The sequence below is a fragment of the Caloenas nicobarica genome, chromosome 1, assembly GCF_036013445.1.
Source record: "Caloenas nicobarica isolate bCalNic1 chromosome 1, bCalNic1.hap1, whole genome shotgun sequence".
NCBI classification, from domain to species: domain Eukaryota; kingdom Metazoa; phylum Chordata; class Aves; order Columbiformes; family Columbidae; genus Caloenas; species Caloenas nicobarica.
The window spans coordinates 4629404-4654992 of NC_088245.1; the positions used below are offsets into that span (position 1 = coordinate 4629404).

The window sequence follows — 25589 nt, forward strand, 5'->3', positions numbered from 1 at the left end:
GGTCTGTGTTATTACCCACTTTAAGGTATCTCTCCTGGCACAGTGTCTAAGGGCTGTTAGAGTGCCTTAGGAGGTTACTGTGTGAAGTGAAACCTGGGGTGAGATTAATCTCGTGTAACTTTAGGTGTCTACAATGTGTATGCCCATATCTGAGCTGTCTGAACATTGGCTCTATTCAGAGCCAGTGAAGAGAATGTAATCAATATAAATCAAGGGAGTTAGGGTGTGTTCATTTGACCCAATAGAGACATCTACCTTGGAAAAGAAATTTCCACTCTTGACTCTATTAACTCTGTAGAGCAGACCTCCAATGTAGACTCTGACACCATGGATATCCACTTGTAATCATGTGAATCCTCTCATAGATAACAAGCTACATGTATCATCTGCCCCATGGCAATGCAAAATCAAACAGGTTTACTTCAATACCCCAAAAGCTGGATGCACTTTTGTGATTAGATTCTGCTGGAGCACGCCCGGTCGGTTGGTACGTCCCAGCTAACTCAGGGATGTTAATACATGAACTGTCTTGCAGATCTGCGATCATATCTACAACAATGCATAATTTTCAACCTAGCAAACTTTCCTGTACCTCTTCTGCATTCATTAATTCGTAGAATCATAGAGTCATAGAATAGTTTGGGTTGAAGGGACCTTCCAAGCTCCCCCAGTGCCCCCCCTGCCATGAGCAGGGACATCTGCACCAGCTCAGGTTGCTCAGAGCCCCGTCCAGCCTGGCCTGGGATGTCTCCAGGGATGGGGCATCCACCACCTCTCTGGCCAACCTGGGACAGGCTCTCACCAACCTCATTGTAAAACACTTCTTCCTCGTGTCTGGCCTGAATCTCCTCTCCTTTTCTTTAAAAACATCACTCCTTGTCCTATCACAACAGGCCAATCTAAAAAGTCTGTCCTCGTCTTTCTTATTGGCCCCTTTTAAGTATGGAAAGGCCTCAATAAGGTCTCCCCAGAGCCTTCTTTTGAGACTGAACACCCCCAGTTCTCTCAGCCTGTCCTCATAGGAGAGGTGTTCCATCCCTCTGATCATTCTTGTGGCTCCTCTGGCCCCTCTCCAGCAGGTCCATGTGTTTCCTGTGCTGAGGGCTCCTCCTCCTTCATAGAAAGGGACAATGAAGGGTACCTCTGAGATCAAGCATCAGCTGCCAAGAGAGTTCTCTCTTTAGTTAGTTCTCTCTCAAAAGATTCTCAGCCGGCTTTATTTATTTCATACAACCTATTTTATTTCATATATCCCTGTAAAAGTTTTGGGTGCTTACTCAAGGTAAATTCTATGTCACAGTTACCCTCTGTAAATTTTCGACCCATAAAATGCCCAAGCTGGTGGAATAAGAGAATAAAAAGCGGTCGAGTGATCGGCAGACCTGTGACTCCTGTCTCCTAAAGACCCTGCTCCTATTTCCAATAATCTCAGCCTTTCCCTCATCCTACCCAGCTGGAAAAGCAAACACAGTTGATGGCCTGGAACAGGACATGTGATGGAGAAAATCTTCCCCTAGATTGGAGAACTAATTCAGGTTTCTGTCCTCTGCTCAGCTTTGACTTACACAAGCAGGAACTCAGGGATTTCTGAGGTTTGTACTACACCTTCAGGATGGATTAAAATTGGTAAACAAGCTCCAAAATTATTGGAGGCAGGAGAAAAAAAAGAAACAGCGATTCCTGGTTGTGTAATATTCATCTCAGGAAATTAAAGTTTATTGGGGAGCAAACAAATATCAGGGCTGTGAGATTATAACAAAAATCTCCCTCCACCACCCCGTACACTGATTTCCTATGAAAGGAGAAACAACTGCCAGAGCCACTGATGTAAACTATACTCACTGGATAAATTTATGTTGAGAAAGCATCTTCCTGAGGAGAGGCACACAGGATCCTGCAACCCATACTGACTTGTTGAAATTTCACTCCACAACCCAACACCTGGCTCTCACGAAGCAGTTTTGCACTTGATTCAATCACATAAAATTTATTTGAGCTGCAGTCTGCTCTGACCATCAGCACTGCTCTGTGTCGCAAAACTGAGGGGAGATCATTCCTGCAGCATAAAATCACTTCTCACCCTTGCCCTGCCCCGTATGACAAGCAGTTGTGCAGCTAAATCTTAGGTTCAAATTCAGTTGTGCCAAAATTTAGAGCACCTCAAACTAAGGTGAATCTGTCTCTATCCACTAAGTGCAGATTTAGGCAATCGTATACTGAGCTCATTGTCTGTAGGCTTAATTCATTCCTATCAAGCTTGCAAATACATATTCAAGGCATTCTTTCAACAAAAGCAGATGAAAGGAGTCATGAAAATGAGACACAAACTTCCCAGCATCACGGAAAACAGAAATCTCAGTAAGGACTGTTATTTGTCTGCTACATCAGTGAAACTCCACAGATGTGAAACACAGCACTTGCAAAATAAGTGCTTTGGTTTGCATCACACTCCAAAACATACAGCTTAAATAAACAAACTCTGGAATGTGAATGAACGGGGCAATATATGGGATCAGACAGTCACCCCCAGCACGTCCCCACTGACGCCTGTGGAATTCTGCCAGGGATTAACTTAACCCTGTGTTCCTGAAAAATAAAATAGAATCTGTCCTTCCCAGGCAGCAGCTTCCACTGTAGCTGGGAGCACTTTTTCCTGCAGGCTTTGCTGAGTTCAAACACAGAGCAGGATCTTTCACAAAGCAAATGTCACCAAGACAGGTGGTGAAATGGCACTGGGCCGGGTGGCTCGTGAAGGCAGAAGCCATTCTTAAAGGGCAGATTTTTTTATACCTCAGAAGCACTTATGATCTCTGAAATGGTTTCTCTTCAGTAATAAACACTCCTAACTACACGGAGGTTTTGTTTGTTTAAGATTATATAATAAAAAACCACCAGGATCCCTTTTAAAAAATGAACAAGTGGGAAAAAAAAAAAAAGGCTGCCCAATATCTTTCCTGAGCTTCTGAAATTTCTTAGGATGCCCTTGTTGTGATACCGTTGTGTCCACAGATGACGCGCATTACCCCCAGACCCTTGGGGTCCTCTGTCCCAATGACTGGTTGACATGATGTCTGGTTGACAAAGCAGCCTTTGGCATGAACCCAAAGTTAGACTGAAGATCCCTTTTTGGGGGAACCAAATATATCTACCACCTACCAATGCTCCCTTTGCAAAAAAGAATGCTCTCACCCAAAAAAGGGGCCCACTTTCTCATGCTTTGCTAATGCTACACATGGTATATATCTGATCCATAATATGACATTGCAAAAGTGGGAGCAGAGTCATCTACCAAAATGGTTCCAGCACAGAGATTGCAGGGGTTTGGGACTGGATCTATCCTGGATTCAGTTCTGGGTTTAGGCACATCCTGCGCTGCATTCTGCACTCACTGCTATATACAGCAAACGTTTGCCCTGAAGAAATCTTAATAACCATGTGTCAGAGCACAAGGCTGGGCATCAGGATTGTTCACATCTCTTACACCTATGCAGCTGATTCACTCCTGCTGCTCAGACATACCACTTTAGCCAAAATTTGTACATCAGGACATCAATATAATTTTTCTTTTAATCCCATGACCATTGAGTAGCAAGTGTTTTGTGAAACCAGGGAGTTGGAGAGAAAACTATGACCAAATAAATCAAAAAGCAGGGATGCAACTATTTTGAATATTCTCAGCTAATGTTTGTCCTGAGACCTGTGTTGCCTTTTGCCTTCTCTAAGCCTGTTTGAGCATGACAGCTCCCTGAGATGGTCATGTCGAGACCATTTCTGGCATTTAGAGTCGGGCTCATCTCACTCAACATCAGATGTGTACATCTGAGCAGACTGCCTAAACTGCCCTCAGAGTCAGTGGAGAGCACTGGGCTTTCCTAGGGTGTGATTCATCAGACCCATTAAGGATGTCTTCCTCAAGATGAGGTGAATCCCACCGTAGAAATCCCTGGGCTATAACGTAAGGGTAGCTGACTTGCTCAGATATCAATATCCTTGCAGAAGGCTGGAATGATAAGGGAGACGGGTCCCACCATGGTCTCATCTTCTCTTAGTCACCTTAAGGTAAAGTTAGCCATCATCTACACATTTAAACATCCTCCACCAGCTGCAGATTAACAGCTCCCATGGGTGATTTAACCCACTATAAGGGGGCGGTCTGAGACGAATCCATCTTGGGAGGTTCCTGCTGCTGTCACTGACATGATGAGTCTCTCTGGCTGCCCCATCATGCCCTGAGCAATGGCTGGATGAGTGCAATTACACCCCAGCAAACAGAAATCTTCTAATAGAAGAACATAATTTTTCCTATATTCAGTTCTCACTAATGGAGGAAAGTTCCCCCAAACACACTTTTCAATTTCTTGTTGGTAAAGGTATTATTATTATTATTATTATTATTATTATTATTATTATTATTATTATTATTATTATTACTACGATTATGGACCTCAGGAGCACAAAAATTATATCCCACAGTTAGTATATTTTTGTTCGTTAGATGCCAGAAAACGCCTTCAACTTTGTATAATACAAATAAATATAGGTTTGTTCTGTCCAAATTGATTTTATTCACTTTTGAACTAACAGAGACTTCAGTCTGAGTTATGGCTTTCAAAGGCCTCATTAAACAGGCAAGCCCTGCACAGAGCTGAAATAGGACATATTTTCAGTAAAAAGTGAGATCTTAGGGATACCTTGTAATGTAGTATTTTCTTTCCTTTTGAATTTACCAGTAACACATCTTCCAGAATCATTTGAAGTGTAATTTAAGCCAAGACAAAGTTCAATGTAATAAATTCTGACTCTTTTTAAAAACAAAACAAAATTAAACAAACAAACAAACCAACCCCAAATAAAGAGGCAAAGAGTGAAATAATGAATTGTTTTAAAATTCTATTTTTTAAAAACTATATTAACATCCTCTGGAGGTTAGAATAATGGGGTTTCCCAACGTATAGAAAAGAAATTTTGAGTTGACTTAAATTTTGAAAGGATCACAGCAGTCGAGTGAGGAATTTATCAAGTATTTAAGATAAATAACAGCCAATATGAGGAATTCCCTAACACTGAAGTTCTTCATGCTTCTTGAAAAGCAGAACTGAAGAACTTTTCATCCTCTCACTGGGACTATGTTCATATATCAGGCATATAAGAAACATTTTCCCAATGAAGACTCATTAATGTTGTTCAATCAGGAAAACTGTGCAACAATCCATATATCCAGGCACAAAAAACAGTTCAGCAGGTTTCACTTTCAAATATTTTACATGGCACAGTAATCACACAGAGAAATTAACTCTCCCTGCAAAGACTAGGGCTGGTTTAGAGCTGATTTTTTTTTTTAAATAATGGAAGTTGCTGGACCTGTCAGTCACTCAAACATACGTGATAAACAAAATCAGCCCTCCCAGGATATTTCTAGGACACCCGGATTTCATCTGTCTGGAGTCCCACTGACAAACCAACAACTGCTCATAGAAAAGTGAAACTGAATACAGCTCAGCTCATCTGCTCTGTCACATGCTGGGACCTGTAATTCAGTTGGTAATAATCTCAAATTGAAGACATAGATTTGTTAGGCACCATCTTAAAATCAGATTGTCTTGCGGGCCATGCCAAACCCAAACCCGCACTGTGTTGAGACACAAAAATCACTTTATAAACCCTCATGAAGATTTACCTGTGTGCTTCCTACACACGAGTAACGACACAGTAAGGTGCATATATGACTTGTAAAAGCTCACGTGCATATTTAACAACTCCTCACTTACCTGACTCCACGGCTTCTTTCACCATCACAGCACAGTAAGGGTTAATCACCTCCCCCTGGGACGGCAGGTAAGGGCCACTGTCGTAGTTGGATAAACCAATACGCAGAAAGGGAGACATGACAAGTCCTGTGTCAAACAAAAGACAGGCGATATTTGGGAAGAGTCTAAAAATTCCCTTGGTTTTTGACCAGCCTCTTATCTCTGTCGGGCAGGGGAACGCCGGCCGTTAGTTATCCATCCAACTGGAGACTCTCTGACTTCCTCCACTGTCTCTCAAGATGATGGACTGACCGTTTAACGTGCGTAAGGTAGCGTAACTCAACTGTTGGCGTAAACGTGTAGCTGAACTCATCGCAGGACTGGAAAGACCCGTAAAAGCAGCTTTGAGTACTAGTGACTCGACACCAGCCGTCAGGAATGAGAAGGACAATACACAGATGCTAAATCGGGACCTTCTTGGCGGGGATTGCCCCCGCTGTAATTTATATTGAGCCACGTGTTCAAGAACCCAAATGCTATGAGAATAGAAAGGGTTTCGGGAATACGAGGCTGTTGGAAGCCTGCAAGTTGAACATGAAACTGTGAAATAACTGCGTACTATTTATATACAGCATGGAAATGATCTCGGGCATTCAACTGCCAGGGTGCTGACCCATATTCATAGTGAAGCTATTAAGAGAAAACTCAGCTCATATGATCCACACTGTGTAGAGAGTGAAGGAAAAAAAAAAAAAAGGTATCTCAGGATAATTTTAAGCAGCTGAAAACAGAAACATATAAAATCACGATGCCAAGAAACACAACAAAGACTTTGGGCTGGTCTTCTCTATAGACTCTTTCAGAGCTTCCAAAGAGAAGACTTAGTGAAGCCAGAAGTTTAAATTATTAACTGTTGTAGCTTATGCCCATCCTTGTGCCACCTGGGCCCAAGGACTGGGATTTACCACCCAACTGTTGTGTCAACTTCTGAGCGTGTGGTTCCCAGCTCCCTGTGTAGTCAATGGGGAGCAAGAAGCACTTTGAACTCAGCTGCAGATATCTGCGTCTTGGACCACCAAAGTTAAAAGACTTGAGTCCTATCTCCAGCTGATACCTGTCAACTATATTGACAACAATATATTATTCTAATACAACAGCAAAAATTTGAATGACGTGTGATGTGGAATGCAGCCTTCTGTATATTTTTTCCCTTTTGTACATAAAATGCTCTATCCCAAGGGCATCTTCTCTATCCTTTCACAGAAGATTAGGATTCATTGCTGGGAAAGGCATCTTCTTACCTATAAATGGTATTTTCCTGACAGACAACTTCAGTCTCTGGCAAGAGGGGCTTCTCTTTTCATCACAGTTTTGGACAGCATGGAAAGGATTTTTGCAGCTGAAAAGATGAGGATAACTGCTCCTCTGGCTGGGCTGGCTTTACTACTTGGACTCTCTGTTTAAGGAGACAGGAGGCAAGACCATAAAGTAGAGAGGAAAACTTGAGAAACCAAGACATAGACCCTTGCTTGAGTGTCTTCTCTCTTACCCAGCAGTGTGGAGCGATGAGTTTCCATCAGCCTCCCTGTGCAAAAGTCTAGGGCAACCGTAAAAGTCAGAACACCTTTTTGTTAGTACGTGCTCAGGTCGCAGCAGGTTGTTTTGCTCGTGTCCTGGAGATGGCGAGGATGTCCTTCTTCCTGTTTTATGAAATGAAGATAAACAGCTACAATTAGCAGTAGGACTGCAACACCAGCTATTCTAGACCGAATACTCACAAGTAATGAGCACTCACACTATAACCCTTTCTCTCACTTTTGAAAACAGATGGCCCATGCAGCCAACTGCAGCTATTCTCTGATAGAGATACTGTGCTTAAAAGAGAAGAAAACCACCAGCTTTCTGGGGAGGACAGGATAGGATGAAAATCCTGTGACCCACGTCTACTGTGTATCCCTAGGAAAGCACAGATCATGGGCCACCAGCAGCTATCAGATCTCCTCTGAAGACTGTCTGAGGACCTCTGCATGTGGCATTGCCCTCAACTGGGTAAACATCAGCACTTCTGAAGTTTTACAGAAGCTGGTGGGAAAGGCAAAGCACCACCTGGGGCTGGATATAGGAGATTAGGATAATCCTACTCTCTGGGTGAGAGAGGCATCTCTCCGAAGGGTGTTTCAGATACACGATAGCCAAGCGTCTGATGAACTTACTCTGGAAAGCCACTTGCATTTAGATATTCAAGCACAGATAGCTCTTTGAGGACAGGCATTTGTGGCACTGCACAACAGCACAGTGAATGGTGTATGAGTGGTCCATGGCACAAAAGGGCTGAAATATCTGCCTGGACTGACGGAAGCAGAGGAATCTGGCCAAACTAGGTAGGAAAAATCTCTTTAACATGAAGAAATGTATGCATATATATTTCTTCCCTCTGTTTGTTTAGGCATTCCCTTTGTTTAAAAAAATAAGAAGCCTACTTAGTCTAAAGACAAAAGGAAAAACAAAACAAAGTGTCTCTGACAGCAGGAGTGGAATCCAAGGAGTTGCATGTTCTGTCTGTGCAATGTAGCATCAGTATGGAAAGTTAACAAGATCCAAAGACTACAGCCAGCTGTCAAAACATCTGCATCAGGCCCCTTGTGTGAAAGGAGATCTGTTCTCTCTGCCTCTACCATATTCCATTAATTCTTCTGGTGACTGCTGGGCATGAGAAGATTATAGATCCTCTTCCAAATCTCCAGTTCCCATAACCTTGGCTTTAAGAACCTATTGTTCCACAAACAGGAGGAGGAGGAGGTGCAGGGAGGGCTGTAAGTGCTCCCTTACCAGGACTTTTGAAACTCAGCTTGAAAAATTCAGGGTGCTAACCAGAATTACTAGTCAACACACCGGGCATCTGAGAACATCAGTGTTGCTAAAGGGCGCCAAACATTTTCTGATGACTCCTCAGCACCAATATGTAGTAATGCTAACTGGCTCAAGTTTAAAGAAACAAAATTAGGGCTAAAAGTTTAAGCCTGGCGCATTTCAGTTAAATAAATGTAGTTACAATATAGTTAAAACTGTGAAAATATCTTGTCCTGCTAAATACTAATATCACTGTTTCAAAAATCACTCATTTGATGTGCTACAAAATACCTGTTCAGATCTGTGGATCTGCTCCCTAAAGAGTGGCATTTAAGACTAAGAAAAACTAAGCTGGACACCCCCTCACCTTCCCCCCGCCGCCCTGCAGTGTGATACTCCATCTTGGCTCTGTGCAATCAAGCGCTTCATGAACAGGTTTCCTAGAATAGAATGTCTTTAGTTGGAAGGGACCCACGGGGATCATGCAGTCCAACTCCTGTCCCTGCACAGGACAACCCCACCATGTGTCTGAGGACGTTGTCCAGTCTCTTCTTGAACACTGTCAGGTTGGGGCCGTGACACCTCCCTGGGGAGCCTGTTCCAGTGTCCAGCACCTCTGGGGGAAGAATTTTTCCTCATGTCCAATCTAAACCCCTGGCACATCTTCCTGCCATTCCCTTGGGTTCTGTCACAGGTCACCAGAGAGAAGAGCTCAGCCCTGTCCCTCCTGCTGCCCTTGTGAGGAAGCTCTAGACTGGCTGCGTAGAGAGGTTGTGGAGTCTCTGTCCTTGGACATATTAAAAGTTGTCTGGACATGGTCCTGGGCAACTGGCTCAAGGTGGACCTGTTTGAGCAGGAGACTTGGACAAGAGAACCTCCAGAGGCCCCTTCCAACCTCAACCAGCCTGTGATTCTGTGGAAACATGGGTGGGACGGATCTCACATAATCTTAGATGTCTACAGCATCGGTGTTTCCATGTGAGGCAGTTACCTGGGCTCCTGACAGAGGAACAGAGAGAAACTGGCACCTTCAGGTCATGAGATGGTCCCATTTTAGACCCTAGTGCTAGCATATGCTGAACTCATTTGTCTCCTTTGAGGGCAAAGGGGAATGCCTGAGGATGGAGCACCTCTACTGTAGAGATATGGTATTGATGAGATTCCCCAAACCATTAAATTTAAAAGAGTCCCCTGTGTTGTATCAGATCTAGAAGACTTATGCTGGGACTTAACATAAACCCGTCTATTGTGTGAGATGTTCTCCAGCCACCAGCAAACGAGCAAGAATTTTCTACCCAGCTGCAAAGCATGTAGGTTTGGCACACCTAGTGCTAGCACTAGCAAATCAACAGCTCTCTACGTAAGCCTTGCAAAGGTTGGTTTAAAAGCTAGCTAAAATCAGACTTTACTGTTGTACCATCCCCGTGTGAACACTCTGCCCTGGGGCAAATTTCTTCACCCTGTCCAATAAATCAGACAGATAACTGGTTTCCTGCTTCTCACTTGCTGTCTTTCCTGAAACCACCTTGGCTTTGGCCCAAACATCTGTTTTCCAGGTCGTATCTCCAGCATTTGCCACTACAGGACTGCTGCTTGGCTGGAATCCACAGCCATAAACAATTAAGGAACAACACGACTCAGCTCCAGCAACGTCTCACTGTAATAGCAGCAGTTTAATTTAACACTAGAAGCAGCTGCAATGGATATGGAAAGTGTCTGCTTAATTTCCCAGTGGAAAGGATACTACAAGGTATCTGAAAACTAAGGATGAAATGTGTCTTTGTATAAAGGGCCACCTGCAACCTCTTCTCCAGTAAAGCACCAAATACAGTGTAATTGGGGTTTGGCAATACTGCGCCCTGCTTTGCAGGCGATTTGCCCACTCTGGAGAATAATGCAACATATGGAAATCATTCCCGGATTATATTAGGAAGTAATAAACTCCTTAATATCCTTAATTGTGGTTAAGGACAGAGGAAGAAATGAGATCCTGCTCTTAGTCAGTGGAAGAACTGCATTAAGGGCAGCTGCCTTTAGTGGGTTTTACGTTTTCGTGTTTTGCTGAATGAAAAAGGATGCATGATGCAGTAAAAACGGCAGTTTACTGAATGAAGTCCAGCTGAGAGGGGAAGGGAAGTATTTCTGGATTTGAGATGCTCCTTTCCTAAAGTCATCAAACCCTCATTTTCTAGAGGTCAGAGGAAATATTTCCAACTCTCTCCAATTTTTGAGGCAAAACTGTGCACGCAAAATGAGTTCATAATCTGAGGATCAGCATCACCAAGAAGGAAAGGAACCAGGAGTTACAGCTGAAGGGTATGAACTTCCCTTCACCTCCTGAAAGGTGCCACCCAGCCAGAAAGGCAGGTCCTGACCTTGCAAAGATCTGTTTATACAGCTGGTGGAGACCTGCACATGAGCATAAACCAACACACCTCAGGGTGTTCCTGGAGATTTCAGGAGTGACACTGAATGACAACAGCGATGGTTGAGGTCCCTTCCGCTGCCCCCTGACTCCTCATATCCCACAGACCATATGGTAGGGAACAGGGATCCAAATAACTCTCAAGTGACTTTCATTTTGGGTGCCCATATCACCTGTTATTTCAATGGAGATCAAACCAGCCTGTTCATAAAAAGGAGTCACTCCATTTGCAGCATTTTGCAAAGGCAGTGGAGGGAGGGGACAAGGAAAGGCAGGACCAGCAGTCTCTGGTGGGATTGGCACAACCCCAGACTCCGTGCAACCAAAGAGCTTTCCAAAACATCATGGAACAACTTGATTTCAAAACATTCTGTGATGCTGTCCATGCAAACCATTCCCTGTCACTTGCAGACACAGTGGAGTCAGGAAAAGCATTTCCTCTGCCATGTAGAAATGAGGCTTTCAGACTTTTCTGGGGCCAGTGGCAAGCACTAGAATGGGTATTTCTCTTTAAAAGTCTCCGGGCCATCTTGTGATGTCGCATTAAGAGCAAGTCGCATGTATCAGTAACAGGATCTTGTCTTTTATATATAGCCTACAAACACGACTGTTTGGAGTCTGCCGTGTTTATGTGATTTCTTCCTGTTGCATTTGTTGTGCACAAGACTGGAGTCTCAGGATTATTTTCAGATCTTGCAAAGCAATTTAGCTGCAGTGGAGTTAACACAGGTGAACAGATTTAAGTTTGTGAAAGAGTTAGTATTCATCCTACTGGGGAAATTGCAGAAAATTGCTGCTGGGAATGCTAGTGCTCCTGGCATACATCCTTGGACTCTAGGATGTGATCTACAAAAATTCTAGCAGACACATGTATAGCTGGGTCTTAACAACAGGGAATTCATGCCTCGCTATCCTTAGGTCTCCACAAAACAATTGCTTTAACCTGAATTAAATGCAGGCTATGTCCAAAGACATGGTTCAGCTTTCCACTCCCTCTCAAACTGCAAGTTCTCAACCTCTTCCAGGAATTCGGTGTCCGTGTATGGTATGGGATCAGGGAACAGAGTTCTCTAAAAACATTCCTTCTTTTCTTTACTTGACAAGCAAGTTTGTAGCTGCATCCATTCAACTGACCCAACATGGACACAGGGGCCTGCACCAAGCAGGAATGATGACATGGAGGACGACATGCAGCAACTGCATTTTGTTTGGAATAAAGGGAAATCTGGGAAATCCTGGCTTCACTGTCAGTGAAGAGATTAAGGCTGGATTCACATGAATATATGCCGACAACTGCACCGCACATATGAGCTATCACCCCAGCTCCCATCATATCCAATAAAGAGATATAAGTACTTGTAGGGTGTACATCACCCCATCTTGAAGAAGACATCTAAAATAGGTTATTCCAATCCTATCCTGGAATTTCTGTTTCCCCACTGTGATTACGTCTACCCCAAAGATGGCCAAAATCAGGTAAGATCTACAGCTGATGTTCTGATGTCCAGTGAAAAGGACCCGGATTGTAGGATTTGATCCACGACCAGATGCGTTCATGTCTAACAGTTATAATAGCTTGAAAATAAAGTAAAATACAGGTGGGGACCCCACATGTCCCACCTGTCCAGGGCCATCTGCTCTGAAAGTCATTCTAGAAATGGAAAGAGAGTCCAGTGCTCAGGGACACTCCTCGACCCTTATTACTCTGCTCATATAGAAGGAGCCATCAAAAGAAGAATCTTTCAGATATGCCTCTTGTTTTCCGGTAAACAATGTGAATTTACCTCCCTCTGGAGAGGCAAAATTTTGAAAGCTAAAATCCTTGTTATTTCTGCAAACTGGAAAGAGAAGCAGAGCAGATCCACTGACTCTATTGGGAATAAACCCCTCCAGGTCCTGTCCCTGAAGCGAGGTCATAATGTGTTTTTTTTCTCACGTTTAATTAATTTTTGTCCTGTGTGGCCCTGAAAGAAAGCAAACTTGCACCCTCATCTGTCCCATCTGAAACATGCACAACTCTTCGGTTTACTCTCCTTTATAAATCTCTTATTTTTTGTGCATTTTTTTCCCTTTGTGTTCAGATTATTTAAAAAAACTTGTTTGTTTTGCTTTCCTATTTTACCAGAGAGCTTCTGGTTAATTTAATTTCCTGTATCATTCTATTTCTGCAACACTTGGGTGACACAAACTCAAAATAAATTTTTTCAAAATAATTATACCCATTGTATTTAAATGCTGAATTCTCTTTTCAGGTTTTAGTTGCCTTCTGACAAACACAGGACAAACTTGAAGCAGTAATGCCCAGTTCTTCAAACACTGCCCACAAAGTTATTTCAAAGAGCTTTTCAATGCAGCAAGGGAAATAAAAATATCTAGAACTGAGATACAGCTACAATATCTCCTTTCCTTTGGCCTCTTGTTCGTTAGCCCAGCAGTTCCTGTATTTCTGTAAGATTTTGGCACTAGTTCACAGACTTCTTGTTATATATATACATATATATATATATATATTTAATGACACAGGTGGAATTTCCCTCAAATACTTCACTATCTTGTATTAGGATGGTTGTTAATGCACTGAACTTCCTGCCAGTGACAGTGTCTGCACTTATTTTTTATTTTACCTTAAACAAAAAAGTCATAAGGAGGGAGGCAGGACGATAATAGGACACATTAATATCCTTCCTTCTGCAGAGACAATTTCATACATGCAGTTAACCTTGTTCAGCAGTAGAGGTGTTTAATGTCTTTATTTAATCTGGAAATCTGATAAAGATATTTGGACACAGAATCAAGGAAATGTTGGGCAGGAAAAGAGCTTTTTGCTCATTCCTCTGCCTCCTGGCAGACTACATCTACATCATCCTTGACATATCTATCTAGCCATCTGTCAGGAACGAAGCTTCTTGTGTGCTTGGTGTTACCACATACTCCTCAAAAAATGTAGATGAATTTGTCAGAGAAACCTCAGATTGTAACTGAAGTCCACACTGGACATCCACACCTTCCTTCTCTGTGACACAAGGGACTTTGGAGATGAATTTTAGGAATTGTTTGGTTTAGGAATGGTTTGGGTTGGAAGGGACCTTCAACGCTCATCCATTCCCCCCCCTGCCATGAGCAGGGACATCTGCACCAGCTCAGGTTGCTCAGAGCCCCGTCCAGCCTGGCCTGGGATGTCTCCAGGGATGGGGCATCCACCACCTCTCCGGGCAACCTGGGACAGTGTTTTATCAGCCTCATTGTAAAAAATTTCTTCTTCGTGTCTGGCCTGAATCTCCCCTCTTTTAGTTTAAAACCATCACTCCTTGTCCTATCACAACAGGTCCTGCTAAAAATCTCTGTCCCCATCTTTCTTTTAGGCCCCTTTTAAGTATGGAAAGGCCAAAATAAGGTCTTCCCAGAGCCTTTTCAAGATCGAGCAGATAATATCTGCTTCCCTTTTCCCCAGAACTCACACCGTTTTAATTAGCTGACACTGTTCCCTGAGCTCTGGAGGTAGCACAGAGCGTCACATAAAGCAAACAAATGTTCATCCCACACTAGCTATCTTGAGAATACTGTGGCTTGCGATCCCCAGGAACCACGAAGGATTCACCTCAGCGTCACTCTCAGCTAATCAACACAGTGTGCAAGGAAGACGTTTGTCCCTCCTGCATGCACCCCTGGCCAGAGAACAGCTCAGTTGTGCACTCAGGTATCCAGTTGCAATAGCGCGGGTAGTCCTGGTGCACTCACAAAATCCCAAACGGCGACTACCTCAAAAGTCACCTCCGTGTGATGAAATGAGTTACAGCCATAGCAGGATTTGCAAAGATACAACAGATGATTGTTTATTTTAGACAAATGAGGTTCTTTTTACTATGATCAGAAATGACCAAAGAAATCAAGGTGGTGCTTTGCTCTAGCAATAACAAAGGTTATAATCAGTTACCACCCCTTCGTCACCACTCCCAAAAGGAGGAGAGTCCATTTTTCTGAGGTGACAGTGTAGCTGTTGTCTAACGTAGAAGTGCAGAGGCTGATTTTTCAGAGGGGCTGTGCAAGTGGGAGCTGCACCATGAAGGGGCATATCGGTGGCTGCTGGGACTTCAGCAAACATGCATGGCATTCCCTGAAAGGACTGAATTACAGACTCGCAGAAACACACAGAATCACAATTAGGGATTGGAAGGGACCTCGAAAGCTCATCCAGTCCAACCCCCCCGCCGGAGCAGGAACACCCAGATGAGGTTACACAGAAGGTGTCCAGGCGGGTTGGAATGTCTGCAGAGAAGGAGACTCCACAACCTCCCTGGGCAGCCTGTTCCAGGCTCTGTCACCCTCACCGGGAAGAAGTTTCTTCTCATATTTAAGTGGAACCTTCTGTGTTCCAGTTTGTACCCATTGCCCCTTGTCCTGTCATTGGTTGTCACCGAGAAGAGCCTGGCTCCATCCTCCTGACACTCACCCTTTACATATTTATAAACATTAATGAGGTCACCCCTCAGTCTCCTCTTCTCCAAGCTCAAGAGCCCCAGCTCCTCAGCCTTTCCCCACACGGGAGATGCTCCACTCCCTTCAGCATCTTCATTGCCCTGCGCTGGACTCTCTCCAGCAGTTCCCTGTCCTTCTGGAACTGAGGGGCCCAGAACTGGACACAATATTCCAGGTGCGGTCTCAGAGACCCACATCAGTACTGTGGTCCAAAGCTCATCTAATTAACACTACATCCTGCTTGTCTACCATGCCCCTGCCCGCTGCTCACTCCTCATCCACCGCCACAGCCTCTCTCTGTGTGATTAGCAAGAGAGGTCCATGAGCTGTAGCTGGTGATGCTTCTACTACTGGGACCCTCTGCCCCAAAGAAAGGCTCACGGTCTTCAGGAACCAGCCTATGGCCACCTGTTCCACATCGATATGGGTCCATATTGATCCTGACACACTGGAGGTCCCCTTCCCTTTCCTCTTTGCCCAAACAAACCAATGTACAGCTGGGATTCCTGACACTTAACCTCAGAAATTCACTCTACTACCTACTCCGTATACAACTGCAAATGGACTATTCACCCCAGGCTCTCTTCATAATGGACAGAAAGAGAGAGACCTGCTGGGTTTTCAATTTCCATTATCCCCATATAAACTAAAATGACTAAAATGGGTCAAATGCCTGGTGGCCTCAAATGCCTCTTGAGAAAGAGCCAACGGAGACCAGGCAGATAGTTCAGGTGGAGATGTCTGTCTGGCATGTAGGTTTCTGAGATGAGAGGGACTGGCTCCCAGCCATGGTGTCTCACCAGTCAGCACTTAAACAAATTCAGAGACCAGCTTATGGGTGTTTTTCTGCATCAAAACCCAAATGAACTGACACATGTAGTGCAAAGAGAGATGAATAAGCTGAAGACACAATGATGTTCTACAGCTTTGCCTAAGTGCAACGGACTCTGAACTCTTTAAATAGGGCAGAAGGACAGTGCTAATAACTAGGAACTGGAAAAAATGACACAAGCTATATAACTGAATTTTCTAATTATAAGATTTGGTAAAAGCACCATCCTTTCCATTTTCTCTAGAAAACACACTACAAAGAACCACCTTGCTTTGACGAGGGGTGGGGACAGTGAAAGACAGAGCCATTTTCAAAAGACTTTATCTAATTTGCTCAAATGGTTTAACACCAACATCTGTAGTTGCTCTGACAAACACCCTCCCCTTGTATGAGGGGGAGGAGGGGACAGAGGCGATGAAAACGGAAGCTGGAGGATGCACGTTCTTTACTATTTCACTGATGTTATAAATCAAAACATAAATAGCAAGTGTTACTGCAAGGGTGGGAGGGGAAATTCAGCTCTCAACATGCACACAGTCCTTCAAGACAAAGAACAGTGACTCCCACATCAGCATTTGTCTCTCTGGTTTCCGTGGATAAGTAGGGTATGACCTTGTCTAAATCCCATTCGCAAGCCAGAACAAATCTCTATAAGCCCCAGCTGCTCTTTCTGTTTTCAACATATCAGGCCCAAAACGCCTCTTTTTTCACTGAGACTGATTCTTCCACCACCACAGCTATTCCTGACTTCCATGGCTGATTTACACCAGGAGAGAAGCAGGCTCGCCAGCACACAGAAACTCCACAGCAAAATCAAATGACCACATCAAAAACCTCCTCAAAAGAAAAGGCTTGAATCCAAGTAAAAAATTCATCATATGCAAGCTTAGTTTTGCAATAAAATAGAATATAAATTTCTGCTCCCAGTGCACTTGCAGAAATCCATTGCGAAGTTCATGGGGATTTACAGTGCTAGATGAACCCAAAACTTGGCCTCTTCATTAGTATGCTGGCCTGTTGCTGGTTGTGGAGTCCTCGCGTATCCCTGTAGATTGTTATCTGCTACTTACAATATCACAGGGTTGTTAAAAGACAAAGCTGAATTAGTACTTCACTTGTGTCAAGGCAAAGCTGCAACAAGCCTGAATGTTTCAGTAAAGTTAGTCCAACCTTACATGTGTGTGTTTGCAGATAATCCTGCTGCCACTAGCATTTCTCTCTATTTTTTTTTTCTTTTTTAATTACAAAATAAAATTAAGGCCACATACCTGGGTGGTTTATTTAGATTACAGGTTAAATTCAGCCCCTCAGACAGAGACATTTAGCTCACAGTGACGCTACTGCTGCTGCATGTTTGGTCCCAAGGAAAGAACTGGTTCCAAAGTGTTGAGTTACTGCACCAATGAGGACAGACGGGGACAAAATATACACCTACCAAACCCAAGAAAACCTTACTGGCAGTCCAAAGTTATGAGTACATTTGCTAGAGGGGTTCTTCTCCTGGAAAACACCGGAATAACTTCACAAAACGAGTCAGCCAAAGCCCTACAGCCAGTCTGCTTTGAGGACACATCCTCTTTCACCCTTGATCCCTGCATCCCCGAGAGGAGTTACATTAAATCCACACTCTCAGCAGATGTGTGCGTTTATAGTGGTGCAACAGCCTTTCTACTTATTGGGATGGATTGGGTTTATTTGTTTTTTCCAGAAAACCTGTGGTGCAATGGCGTATGAGGCAGGAATTGCATTTCCTGGCCTGGGTGGGTGGTTGCTCTGCAAAGAAATATCCAGGCGTGATGACAGAAGAGGAATCCATGTTTGCCTTAGAGCAAAATTTGTTTGGGTTAGAAGTTGTCTGCTGTACCATTACCAGATCTTTTGAATGCCTCATGCTTATCAGGGTAAGAAACAGAGGAGTCTGGAGGAGTCTGTGCCCTCATAGATGACTTTTAGGGCTGTGATTTAGTCCACAACACTTGGCCCAGACACAGCAGTGAGGACCAGGTCCATGCTGGTGACCAGGGAGAGCCATTTCTTCTCACCTTCTCTGCCAAGGTCCAAAACTTGCTATATGCAGCATGCAAGGACAATTCATTGGGTTCATTGCCTGCTTCTGGCTACATCCCTTCCTGAGGGCAAAGGTATGTCTGCTTTCTGTCCTGTGACCAGTTCGTAGGCTGTAGGTGATTCTAGGTCATAGTATCATAAAATCATAGAATTATTTTGGTTGGAAGAGACCCTTAAGATCATGGAGTCCAACAGTTAACCTAACACTAGCACTAAACCATTTCCCTAAGAATCTCATCTACATGCCTTTCAAACCCCTCCAGGGATGGTGACTCCGCCACTGCCCTGGGCAGCCTGTTCCAATGCCTGACAACCCTTCCTTGGAAGAAATTTTTCTTAATATCCAATCTAAACCTCCCCTGGTGCAACTTGAGGCTGTTTCCTCTCATCCCATCACTTGCAACTTGTAAGAAGAGACCAACACCCTCCATGATCCAACCTCCTTTCAGATAGTTGTGGAACACCATGAAGTTCCTACTAAACGCAAACCAGGCATTTTGATATTGTGAAATGAAGCAATACTGTTGGGATCAGCAGAACATGGACACACATGTCCCACACTAAGTAGACCAAGATACCTTCCCCGGTCCCAAGAGCAAAAGCACATCCACCCCTTTGGTATATCTCCCTTCCTTGAAGATCCTCATCCATCCTGCCTACAGGGAACAGTCCCTATCATATGCTATTGCCTGCCGGAGTACTGCTCGAACTGGTCACAACCAGAGGTGGGACTGTGCTGACACTTAAATGGTCTTGCTGATGGCAGAACAGTGCTCAGCCCTGTTATTTTAGCAGCATATCCAGTAACTCCAGATACACAATAAAGAATGGGACACGCTTGCTCTCAGAAGCACATCCTGTGGCTTGCACCAGCTATCAGATGGAGATGTGCATCCTGCCCAGCAGGAAAGGGTGGGCAGCAGGTCCCAGTCCTTTGCTTAACACGAAAGATGTGCCAGCAAGGAAAAGAAATATCACTGTGGGAGCATGATCAGGCAGGGTTACTTTAGTTTGGACTGGGACTTGTTCTGGGCTACCTAAGATAAACATCTGGGTTCACTAAGTTGAGCTGGATCTCCTGAGACCTCACCTTCCACCCAGAAAGTAAACAGTGGCTCCATATTGCCCATAAGGTGGGAGTTTCAGGAAAAGGCATGTTTGCACTATGGCAGAGACCAAGTGAGTCCTCTCCAGTTCTGGGGCTACGTGGACTTCCTTCCACAAAGAAGCAGCAGGCAGAAAGGTCTTATGCATTGGCTGTCACCAAACAGGATGTAATTAGCTCAGTCTGTCTCAGGAACATTTTCTGGAAGTGTCTCTTTCTTTCTTACGAGGAGCAAAGAACAAAGATGCTCTTGTGTTAGCTGTTCTGTCAAGGTGTTTAAGCATGAATCCTCATGTCTGGGAATGAGGCTAATGAAGCCAAGGAAAGAGGCAAAGCTTCAAGAAGGCTGAAGATCATTTCCATACAGTGTGCTAGACCTAAACACAGGCGAATCCCTAGCTTAAACCTTCACCCTTCTGCAGTAGGGAGGAACCTACTAGCTGCCTCCAGTCCCACACCCATCTCTCACCATGTACCTGTCTATCTTCTGCCCACCTCGTTGTAATCAGCACCTTCTTCTCAGACTGTCTACCTACACTGGGTTTTTCCTGCCCCACATTGCTGTCGTGATGAGTCTGAGGTCTACTCCACCAGCTCCACTCATTGATCCACTTCTGCAGGCACGCTCACATATTCTCCCATGTTACCCCCAGTGCCTAGAATGACCTTTTCAAACCAGTTTCAAACATCAACAACAATTTGGTAAACTAATACATATTTCTCTTGGAAAAAATGACACTTCTTGTAATTGGTTTTTTTTTTTCTGTTTTTCTAGTTCATAATCAGTGGGGATAAGATGCAGGGCTTTTTTCTTTTTCTAAACTCAGGTATTCAGCAGGCATTACCAATGAGATATAAATAAAAAGTTATGCCATGAAAGGTACAGTTTCTCCACAAAAAGTCTCTTCTGCCCATGGAGAAGTGGCGTCATCTCCTGATGGAAGGGCAAGAGTGCCCTGACCTTGGGCAACAGAATAGGCCAGAATAATCTTTTCTGCTCTGTTTCATTTGAAGTCTACGCCCAGCCCCAGTAACATCGCTCAGTCAAGTTCATGGCCTGGTTTGTGGATATCCTGGGGTTTTTCACATTGTTCTGCTGGCCGAGATTCCTCTTTTCACCTTCAAGCACCTCCCAGGCAGTTCAGAGCTACTTCCTCCACAATCTTTATGTAAAGCATGGAGGTTTTACCCCTCTTTTATAGCCAGGTCCAGACTGACATGCAGGTCAAGTACTTGACAGCTTAGTGACAGAGCGCCAGTCAAACAATTCCGGGTTAAAATACTTGCCCATGGAGGAAAAGCACTGCAGAGGACACAGCACAAAGTGCTGAGCTGTACCCACCAGCCCTTCTGCCCCTGTTGACCTGGCAGAGTGAGGATACCCTAAACTAGTCTCAGCATTAAGATTCCCTTCACGTCTCTGATGAAATGGCAATTTCAGGAGACATAACTGAAGTCACAGGAGCAACAGAATGGGACTGAGCACGATACACAGATGGCCACAAGATTCACAATGTCCTTGTTATGACTCGGTTATCAACTGGAAATTTTTTTGTCTTTCAGGGTTGGTGTTTCCTATGCCTAAGTTCTGACTACATTGTTGTATCTCCTGAAGATAAGTGGGACATTTGTACTTGACAGCGATAAGAAAAATGGGCTACACTTCTTTTGAATGAATGCCAAGCAAATTAAAAGACATAATAGTTGAGGCAGATGATTACTGAGAAGCAATCCAGCCCAAAACAGGTCAAACGTGATGTGGAAATGACCATTCACAAAAATCTGAAAAATGTTATGTAGAGTTTATCGTCTGTAAATCTCAGGGCTCTTTACAGCTCAGATAAATATCAAGAAATTCACTTTAGAGATAACTAAACCCTGCATCCGCACCACACACATGGCACAGTGGTAAGAGAGATAAGGTACAGTTCTGTGAAAGCTGCACCATTTTCTTTTCGTCCTGCCCTGGGTACATTCTATACAACCGTACACCTCTTCCATGCAGCATTTCTGCCCAAAAGGAGCAAACACATGAAAGGATTCTTACACATAGGTAGAACTAAAAATATCACCAAAATAGGATGGCACGATTCTGCCCTAGCGAGCTGCTCCAAAGCAGTGGTGTTGCTACAAGGTGCGATGCAAACCAGAGGAATTATCTGTTGCTTAAAACAGCTGTTTTTAATTTGAAAAGCAACATGCATTTGTTCCACACACATCAAAGTTAATAAACCCTATCTATGCTGCTGCACGTGACCTGGTTGGTGGTGACAAAAAACTTCAACAGGCCTTATAAATCACAAAATTAACACAAACAAGCAACAACACATAAAGTACTTTGCAATTGGCTACAGAGAAGGGTTTGTAGTTCATGCTGCCTTTGCCAATGTTTTCCTTCCAGCCAGGCCTACAACCAGCAGTAAGACTCTCTGGTGAGGATGAAAGTGCAGGCAAACAGAGAACAACACGACGGAATGGAAACAAGCCGTCATGGTGAGCTTGCAGGCTAACACCGACTGCCTTCTGATGGCCATCACAAACACCATCCAGCGAACGTTTCTATGTGAGAACGGGCAGCTGGCACGTGAGTGACCCTGCAAGGGAGCTGTGCACGCATACCGAGCTGTAGGTACCTGTGATTACAGAATCAAGGCTCTGGTTAGTCCTACAGATGTTTTCACGCGTAAAAGTTTTGGATGTTCATACTAACGTATAGACTTTCTCTTCCTTTTCTGTTATGAGAATTGTTTTTTTCAAAGCTTAGGCAAAGAACAGCACTCTGCTTACACAAGTCTTGGCTTCAGCAAAATGGGAAGCGACAGCAGAATTTGCAGCCAAGTGTTTTAACTAAGATCCACAAACATATATGAAAAAAAGCCTAGAGCAGCTCCTATAGAGCAGCCCTCCTGACAAAGCCCTGGAAGGTGGTCAGTACTTCACCTCCTTTTTAGGCTGCTGTGGAGCTACTTGCAATTAAACCCAGGCAATAAGAGAAGAAACCAAAAAGTTGACATCAGAAGTTACATTCACCACACCACTTTCTTCAGAACACAGTGGGAGGATATAGAGAGACTAACCTGGAAAAGATCCCAAGGAGGAAAAATAGAAACTTGTCACGCTGGGAAGCTAAGCTGCTGCAGTTCTCCTCCTTCCCTCCATCCCTCCTTCCTCGTCTCTCCCTTTAAGCCTTTCCTTTGAAGGTCTCCACCTCTGACGCGATGGTGAGACACACAGTGCACCCGTGAGAAGCTCTGAGACTCAACTGAGTGACTTTCTTTGAAAGGAAGCACACTTGAGGCAGGAAAAAAAAAAAACAGTTAGCTCCACCCTGGCAGTGTAATAACCCTCTGTTCATAGCTCTCCTAGGTGCAAAAAAAAAAAAGAAAAGTTTTACCCAGTGTAGCAGCACGATTACAAAAACATCCTGGGCACAGGGGGGCTGCTGAGATGCAGGATGGAGGTTCAGCATAGGGACCTGAATCCTTGGTAGGGCTTTGAAAATGATCCCAAAGGACACGTAGAAGTGGGGAGAAAGTCTAACCAAGCTCTGCATTGCCTATGCCAGTGCAACTGTAGCATCATCCTAAAGGAGGGAGTCTTTCAACTCAGAAACCTCTGCACAGGCTGAGCATGATTAATTTATCAGGTGTTTTCACAGGGGTTGGCCAAAAAGTCATGTGAGGAAAGTGAGGGCTTCAGCGTGGCTCAGGCAGCTTTGGCAAGTGAAGGCTGGTGAATGTCAAAGTCTCGTGTCCAGCCTAGACACCAAAAAAGAGACAAAGGCAACACCCCAGAGCCCTGCGCTGGGATCTAGGTTCAACGCTGATGTCAGGTTTTCAGCCAACGGCAGGTCCACAAAAGCAGCTTTCTTAGGAGGCCATCTGATACCTTCGGTTAAATGCAGCCCTATTCTACTGCGACCAGGTGGGACAGGAACCTCCTTGGAGCAGGTGCTCCTTGCTGGTCCCTCAACTTGGCTCCTAAACTACATTCCCCAGAAACCCCAAAATGCCTGGCTGCCTCAGCTGGGATGTGGAGTCCTTTCTTCAATCAAAAAGAAGAAGAAGAAAAAAAAATATAAAAAACACAGGTCCAGGAACAAAAGGGTCTGGCTGTTCAAAAATACAAAAGTCAGAACGTTGCCCTATCTGCCGCAAATAGTTCTGCTTCTCCCTCCCACCCGCTGCCTTTTTTTTTTTAATAGCAAGTTCAGTGAAACTTTATCTCTTCCTGCTCTAGTAACCCCACTAAATAATCTCCTATTAGCATGACTCAATTGAGCGGCTTTCAGCTGCCGAAGTCATTTTCTTTGCTACTGTTGTTTCGCTGGTGGAAATTTAAAAGAGAGCCCATAAAAAGCTTTCCGTCCCTGCAAAGTATCACACTACCGGAGAATACAGCTGAGAAGTTAGTTGCACTGTAGTTACAATTAAAAAGGCTTCGATTGCACCCAGGAGTTTTAACTTCATCAGCATTCAACGTGCATGCAGGGAACATAACCCAAGTCTCAAAACTGAGCAGCCAGGCTGGGTTTTTGAGACCCCTCCTTCAAAAGGAAATGCAGCTCACAACACTCCACAGCAGACGAGGGATGGAGGCAGTTAATTTCTCTGTACCGCTTAAATCTACTTTCAAACAGTGGTAGTTTTTAGAATATTACGAATTTGATCCGAAAATTATATACCCAGATACTGAGACACAGCATCTCCTCTAGAAGTAGACCTCTATCCAGCTGTCTTATTACACACTGCTGTAACCAAGAAACACCTACAAAACATCACAGAACATAGCAGGGGAAAGTATTTTCCCTCTATATTTTCCCCAGTTTGTTTACTGAGTTGAATAACGCTTTGGTTATAGTCAGTTTTCATTGGTTTTTTTCTCATGTTCCCCTCTTTGTATTGCACGGAGGCACATGGGAGAAAACAACACTTTTTTAAAGGCAGGAAAATGTGATTATGAAACCACAAACAGTCGCAAAAGGCATCAGGTGTAGAAGTTGAAAGCAATTTAGACTCTTACTTAAGAAAAAAAAAAAAAAAAGAGAAAAAAGAACTCTGGCTAGGTTTCAAGTTGAGAGCTTTAAAATCCCGTAAGAGAACAAGAACTGATAGCTGAAGCTGAGCAGCGCCCCAGGTAAAATGAGGTGCCAACAGCATCAGGGTGCCCCAAACTTTCTCGCTGCTGCCGCCCCGTTGAGCACCTCCCGCCCGCACACGGCTCCCGCGCTGCCCTGCGCACCTCCTGCGCGCACCGCGTTCCCTTGCGCACCTCCCGCACATCCGCACGGGGCCGCGCAGCGCTGCCCGGCCCTGCCCGCGCCATCCCCGCCGCGCTCCGCTCCGCACCGCAGGCTGTACCTGCTGCCCGCGCAGCTCGGCTCGGCTCGGCCCAGCTCAGCAAAACTCGGCTTGGCTCGGAGCGGCTTGACTCGGATCAGCTCGGCTCGGCGCAGTCTGGTTCATTTGAGCTCGGCTCAGCTCGGTGCAGCCTGATTCAATTCGGCTCGGCGCAGCCTGGTTCAGTTTAGCTCGGCTCGGCTCGGTGTAGACTGATTCAGTTCGGCTCTGCTCAGCTTTCCTTGGCACGGCTTGAACCCAGTTCAGCCCGGCTCTGCTGGGCTCTGCCCGACACAGCCCAGCTCGGCTCAGCTCGGCCCGGCGCTGCCTAGTTCAGTTCAGATCAGCTCAGCTCGGTGCAGCCTGGTTAAGTTGAGCTCGGCTCGGCGCAGCCTGGTTCAGCCAAGTTCAGCTCGGCTCGATGTAGCCGGGTTCAGTTCGGCTCTGCTCACCTTTCCTTGGCACGGCTTGAGCCCAGTTCAGCCCAGCTCTGCTGGGCTCCGCCCGACAAAGCCCGGCTCGGCTCGGCTCGGCGCAGAGATCGCTGCTTGCCGCAGCTGCCCCCGCCCCGCCGGGGCTGCCCTCACCGCCTCTTCCTCCTCCTCCTCCTCCTCCTCGGCACCACCCCGTTCCGCCCCTGGGCCCCCCGGCCTCCTCCTGCGTTTGCCCCCAAAAAGGGCCCGATCCCCGGGGGCTTGGTGCTGGCTGGGAGGTGAGCATCACCTCCAGCCTCGCAAGGGGACCCCAC

The 25589-nt window shown here is 44.9% G+C and overlaps 1 protein-coding gene across 1 annotated transcript in view; it reads right to left on the reverse strand.

Annotated features, from left to right (window-relative positions):
- The window catches only part of PRKCQ (protein kinase C theta), a 65905-nt gene extending 40516 nt beyond the window's left edge, over nt 1–25389 (reverse strand). The window contains exons 1-4 of the mRNA XM_065629675.1: nt 24863–25389; nt 7297–7447; nt 7049–7203; nt 5769–5894 (exon numbers count right to left, since the gene is read on the reverse strand). Coding sequence (XP_065485747.1) covers nt 5769–5886 — 118 coding nt within the window. The 5' untranslated portion in view covers nt 5887–5894; nt 7049–7203; nt 7297–7447; nt 24863–25389. The remainder of the gene's footprint in view (nt 1–5768; nt 5895–7048; nt 7204–7296; nt 7448–24862) is intronic.
- Between the last annotated feature and the right edge of the window lie 200 nt (nt 25390–25589).